The sequence below is a fragment of the Gymnodraco acuticeps genome, unplaced genomic scaffold, assembly GCF_902827175.1.
Source record: "Gymnodraco acuticeps unplaced genomic scaffold, fGymAcu1.1, whole genome shotgun sequence".
Classification (NCBI taxonomy): domain Eukaryota; kingdom Metazoa; phylum Chordata; class Actinopteri; order Perciformes; family Bathydraconidae; genus Gymnodraco; species Gymnodraco acuticeps.
The window spans coordinates 3779739-3785509 of NW_022991187.1; the positions used below are offsets into that span (position 1 = coordinate 3779739).

Sequence of the window (5771 nt, forward strand, 5' to 3'; positions counted from 1 at the left end):
ATGAGCCTGTCGTTGGACAAGGCTTTAGCAGTGGGAAACCAGCTTGAGGTGGAGGCCTATCAGTAAGTATTAACTGCTAATAATGCAGCTGATTGGTTCATCACTGAGGAAAGGGGTCCCTGACAAAGCTTATTTTCTCCCCTCAGATGGCACCAAGCACATTTTGTTAACACCTAGCATGGCTGCTCAGTGTGGATACAGCATGGAGTCTGACCCGTGGGGGTAACACCAGAATCTACACCTCCCTGATGGGCTGCTTTGTGGACAACAAGGTTTGTTTTGAGCTAAAGGGGTTTAACAGCATTCAATGTAATTTTCTACCAAGTTTAGCTGTGCTAATTCTGTCAAGTGACTGAATTAATGGCTCAACAAAACACATGGTTGCTCCCATTTTTGTGTTTCCCTGAATTTATTTGTAACCCCTTACCGTTAAAAGACCCAAAGTACATTTCCCTTTTTGTTTGGTACATCCCTAAATATTAGCACTGCTCCACTCAACTGTATTCCTCAATGAATCTACTAGGTACTTTCTTGACTTGTTTGGTACATACACAAATATCCATTTAGACTTCAAATGTGTCCCTAAGGCAAGGGATATTACATTTCCCAATGACAAAGAAGCTGGAACCAAAGAATATTAGGGAGTTTCACTTAATTTATTTTTTTTTATATTTATAGGATGATGCTACATTTAACGTTGGCTTGAGACTCCAGATGTACGGCGAGAATCCATCAGACGTGGTCAGTCATGATGTGTCTCAGACTTGCATCTACACTCGCTGGGCCTCCAGGGAGCTCCTCTGCGACAGGAACTACATGGAAGTAGGTCATCTTTACATTGATGAGTCCACCATCTTGTGTGTATGGAAACGAATGCTAAAACCACCATTTTCTGTTTTAGGTTTCGCACCACATGGCTAACCTTGATGCTGAAGCTAAGGGTCAGACTCGGGATGGTAAAGACGAGAAGCTCAACGCCAATCTTGAAGTATGTTGAATTAAACTGTTCAGATACTACAGTTCAATTCCTCCCTACACCAATGAGGATTTAATTATTATTTGTTCTTTCCTGTAGGCCTCTGGTGCATCACAAGGTATCTGGAAGATCACGTTTTACACCCCAGAACCAGTGGCCATGGTGTTGCAAGAGGCTGAACAAGCCGGCTACGCTGCCAAAACTACCTCTAGTCGCCCTGGTTATGCGAAGCCCGTACAATACAGCAGAGACTTATTCAGAGGATGTAAGCAACACACTCTTATACAGTGTTTCTTTTCCTTTCCCTCCTTGTCAATTATATTAAACCTCTCCTCTCTTTAGGTGGCTGGAGTCCCCATGGAAGTTTTCAGGGTGAGCGCTTACTACATGGCACCACAGGGTCTGAATGTAGTGAACTTGGCAGCTGCTTGTCCCAAAGGTGAGTCCTGAGCAACATATTTCCTTCACAGTAAGCTTAATTGTTGCACAGTTAACCTCAACAGCTCAATGTTGTCATTAACAGGTGGTGTCCTCTTCACACCGAGGATATGATCTCTTGGCACGTACCTCGCCGTGTGACTCCTCTGTTGGACGGCAGAATGACAGTCTCAGAAATGCACATGGGAATCAACGGGCAGAGGCTTGATAGATCTCAGATGGCCGCACGGGGGTACACACTGAGCACCACAGACTTCCACATCGTCGTCGAGATCCAGTGGGCTCGCCTGATGGTTACTACAAGGTTGGGGAAATCTCTAGATTAGAAATGCAAGAGTCACTAGTGCATTTGCATGTTTTATTGAAATGTCATGAATTATTGCAGAGCCATGCCCCAGATTACCAGTACCACATCACCTACTTTGGTGGAGCCCATGCTTGAAGGTACTGTGGAGAGAAGATGACACCCAAGATGATACCAGATACAGGTTTTTTCCCCATCAGGACCCCTCTGATGCCTCAATCTCCCAAATCCAGGGATGGTAGTCACATTTCTAGTGGTATGAAAAAAAATGACATTTGAACTCGGGCTTGCTCGGATATATCCTAAAGACTGCTAAACCCATTAAATAAAGTCTTCAGTTTTTGCAAAATGGTGTGTTTGGATGGGATTCGAAGCCAAGTACAAAATCTAACTTTTGCTTACAAAGGGCACTTTTTTGTTTTTTTTTAAATAGCACTCAATCCAACTACTACAAATTTTTCTCTATCAATGTTGAGGCTGGTTAGAAGTTTGTAAACCTGCCACTTTCTGTTCCCTCAGACACTATCCCAGAGACTCGGGTGTTCAGCGTTCTCTTGGGAACCTTCCTCCATGACGTTGAGCTGAGGAACATCACTTCTCCACCGGGGGTCCTCACTGTTGAGGAGAGCAATGCCAAAGGCCTTCACAGTCCAGGAACACAGCTTGGCTAATGGCTCCAAGAGCTTCTCTCTTCAAGTGCCCTTTGATGCCGATGTTGTCTTAAAACATGTATGACATTATAGATTCAAATATCACTTTGTACCAGCATATTTTCAGTGTTGCTGAGCTTTTATTTCATTTGTTGCAGAATCCTGAGCGCTTGGTTACATCCTACTCTACTTCCTCCCTCTGATCTTTGGGTTGATCGTCCTGCCTGAAGAAACTCCTTTTGCTCTCCCCACCCGGTCGACCTGCAGGCCTCTCTGCAGGGATATTGGTGAGATCATATTGAATTTGCTTTTGACAATATCTTCATGCAAAATTGTGTTTTCTAAAATTAAATAAATATAATATATATATAATACTATAAGAGTAAAAGATACACAATCAAATGGATAATGCATGTTTTGCTGCTCTAGTGTTACCCATCATGGCTGGCACCTGTGACCAGAACCAGTTTTACATCAAGCGTGAAGTTCGGGAGTCACGGCTCTAATTTCAAGGCTATCGTTGGACCTCGAGAGCTGACGGCTGAGATGGCTGAAGACTACAATTTTCTATGAGAACGGCACACACCTCAGCCTCATTCTGCCATACACTGCCAAGGACGCTGTTTTCGAGGTATGTCAAAACTACAAAATCCCACCATAGATCTTCTGCATTGGCTAACTTTACTTTCTTTTCCACAGCTGCTCACTGCAGAATCAGTCAAATCCAGAATTGACCTGCTTCTGTTGGATCGTGCAAACGACTGGGTGCTTGCTGATCTCTATCTGGCTTGCTACTTCCCCTTAAAAGCAACAGGTAAGATGGAACATGTAAGTATATTTGCTGCTTTAATTGATGGATTTGTGTTGCTTTACACATTGCCTGCTTCTTCTTCCAGAGTGCCACCCCAATGGCACAATGACCGCTGTGGCTGTGAAGGTTGAATCGACTCGTAATCTGAAGCCAAGTCAGCTGACGCTAAAGGACCAGTCCTGCACACCACAGTTCAGCGACGATCGCGTTGCATATTTCTCCTTCAGTGTGGATACCTGTGGAACCACCAGAACGGTGAGTGTGAATCACATTTAAATATCAAAAGGGTTTTTTGTCAAATGTTAATGCGTTTTTGTTGTTAAATAGTTCTTTGACAACTACATGATGTATGAAAATGAGATCCGCCTGTCTTACAACAACGCCAAAGGAGCAGCCAACACATCACCAGTTGATCCTGATTACAGGTAAAATATTTGATTCTGTATAATTGGAGATGAACACCTTCAATGTATGCATTTATATTAGGGATGCACGATAATTATCGGTCCGATATTAGGAATTATGACGTCATCCCGATAAACCAGATACCAGTATTAATAGCCCCGATAATATACAATATATTTTTTGGGTAGAAAAAAAATACCTGCGGTGTGGATTGGGATGAGGGGCGCTTGTTTTTTACTCGGCTCCTCCCGTTTTGCCAGTACTGTGGTTTAGGAAGAGGGGAGTTCTTCACAAATCCAGCGCTCCCTAACTCATGCCTGGCTGTGACGTAAATGTGGTGCGGCGTGAAGCCAGGACAGTAAACAAACATGTCGTCGGTGGTATGGGCGTTGGAGCTATGTGCAACTCAAGGCATATGCTCGAACCGGAGCTGCCTGGACGCTGCAATCATGTTGCGCGCACTATCTGTGCTGAGTGTGCTGACTTTTCGTACAATGTCCCACTGTCTGGCTTCCTGCATAAAGTCAAGTGCTCGGCGCAGTTGTGGCGAAATGTCGCTCCTCTGTTTTCATTTAAACAGCTCCTTATATCTGTTAGCGCAGCCAGCTAGCTAGCACCAGATGCTAACAACAACGCACGCAAGGTCTCTCTCGCTCGGCCACACATACACACCCTCCCGGTCCTCCAGATGGCCAGCCGGTGAGCGTGGATGTGTGGTCTGCCGCAAGCGGGCGGCAGGAGCGGGGCTGTCAGCATCAGCTTGTAGATGGTATTTTAAATTCGATGCGCTCTGAAACTACGGGGCGGCCAAGGAAAAAAAATACACATGCGTTAATCGCGTTAAAATAATTAGTGGCGTAAATCTTTTTTATTATCGGTCTTGAGAAGCAGGAAGTTATCGGTATCTGTTTTAAAAAAAAAAACAATATCGTGCATCCCTAATTTATATATTTATTTTTTCCCCTAATAGGCAAACCATTTCCTGCTTCTATGTGGTCAATGAGACTCAGACTGTTGCCTTCAGCGCTAAACCAAGAACCTATGAGCCCGCTGCAGAGATCGGCACCGGCCAGCTGATGGTGCAGATGAGGCTTTCCCAAGGCATGGTGGAATTTTACAACATCTTGTTCATGCATACAAAACACTGTTTTGCAGGTCTCCCTTGAAAAAGAGATCTATGATCTCAAGGGACCGATCTGATTAAATAAAGGTTTGACATGAAACTGTAAATGGCCAGGCTTCCTTTCTCTAACGGGGACTCTTCGCCTGCAGATCCATCCTACGAGCTCTTCTACCAAGCAGAGGATTATCCAGTGGTGAAATATCTGCAGCAGCCTCTGTATTTTGAGGTGGAGCTGATGCATTCTACCGACCCGCACTTGGAACTCATTGCTGAGAACTGTTGGGCAACCCTTTATGAAGATAGGATATCTCTGCCAAGCTGGGACGTCATTGTGGACAGGTAATGTTGTGCAAAACTAACTACTCATTTCATTTGTTTAACTGCTGCTTTATTAACTTTCAAATTCCTTCAATAGCTGTGAGAATCGCAATGACAGCTATGCAACAATTTTCCATCCCGTTGTGAGTGACTCCAGAGTTTTAGTCCCGTCCCACATCAAGCGCTTCTCTGTAAAGATGTTCACTTTCACTAAAGATGACAAGGTTCTGAAAGACCAGGTAAGACTTGTAATCCAAATCTGGAGTCTTTTAGCCACTGCTGCATGTAGCCATGTGTAAAATCATCCTGTCCGTCCACAGATCTATGTCCACTGTGATGCAGTGATTTGTGACACAAGCAGCCAGCAGATGGTTCCTGCAGAGGCCAGTGTGTGCATCCTCCAGGTCAGAGCTACTCAAGACCTGCATGGTGTAAAAAAGGGATAAGTGACCGAGTCTGAACAAATGTAGTCGATCTGGATGTGCAGTTGGTAATCTTTACTTGGTTTGCAGAGCGAAGAAGCACCGACTCAACACGCCAAAGGCAGATCTCCTCTGGGGCAATTATTCTGGCTAACCTTTGAATATTTTCTACAAGTGTCTACATTTTGTCATTTGCACCTTATGTAATTGTGTTCATTGTTTTGTTTGGGACGACCAGGGGAACAGTTTTATCAATGAAATGTACTGTACTGCCTTTTATATTGATGGATGACCATAACGACTCGTGTATTTAAAAAAAAAAAT

At 44.1% G+C, this 5771-nt stretch overlaps 2 protein-coding genes across 2 annotated transcripts; both read left to right on the forward strand.

The window, feature by feature from the left end:
- LOC117560995 lies at positions 1-1528 on the forward strand. Its single transcript, XM_034238151.1, has 7 exons — positions 1-62; positions 191-272; positions 679-822; positions 902-988; positions 1076-1210; positions 1319-1415; positions 1500-1528. Exons 1-7 carry the CDS (start codon positions 1-3, stop codon positions 1526-1528), a joined length of 636 nt encoding a protein of 211 aa, XP_034094042.1.
- Positions 1529-2808: 1280 nt separating this feature from the next.
- On the forward strand, positions 2809-5485 carry LOC117560997 (zona pellucida sperm-binding protein 2-like). Its single transcript, XM_034238154.1, is given in 10 exon segments — positions 2809-2853; positions 2925-2999; positions 3068-3182; positions 3265-3434; positions 3507-3604; positions 4555-4685; positions 4857-5046; positions 5123-5264; positions 5346-5388; positions 5391-5485. Coding segments are annotated over 10 exon segments (1104 nt in total).
- The last annotated feature ends 286 nt before the right edge of the window (positions 5486-5771 follow it).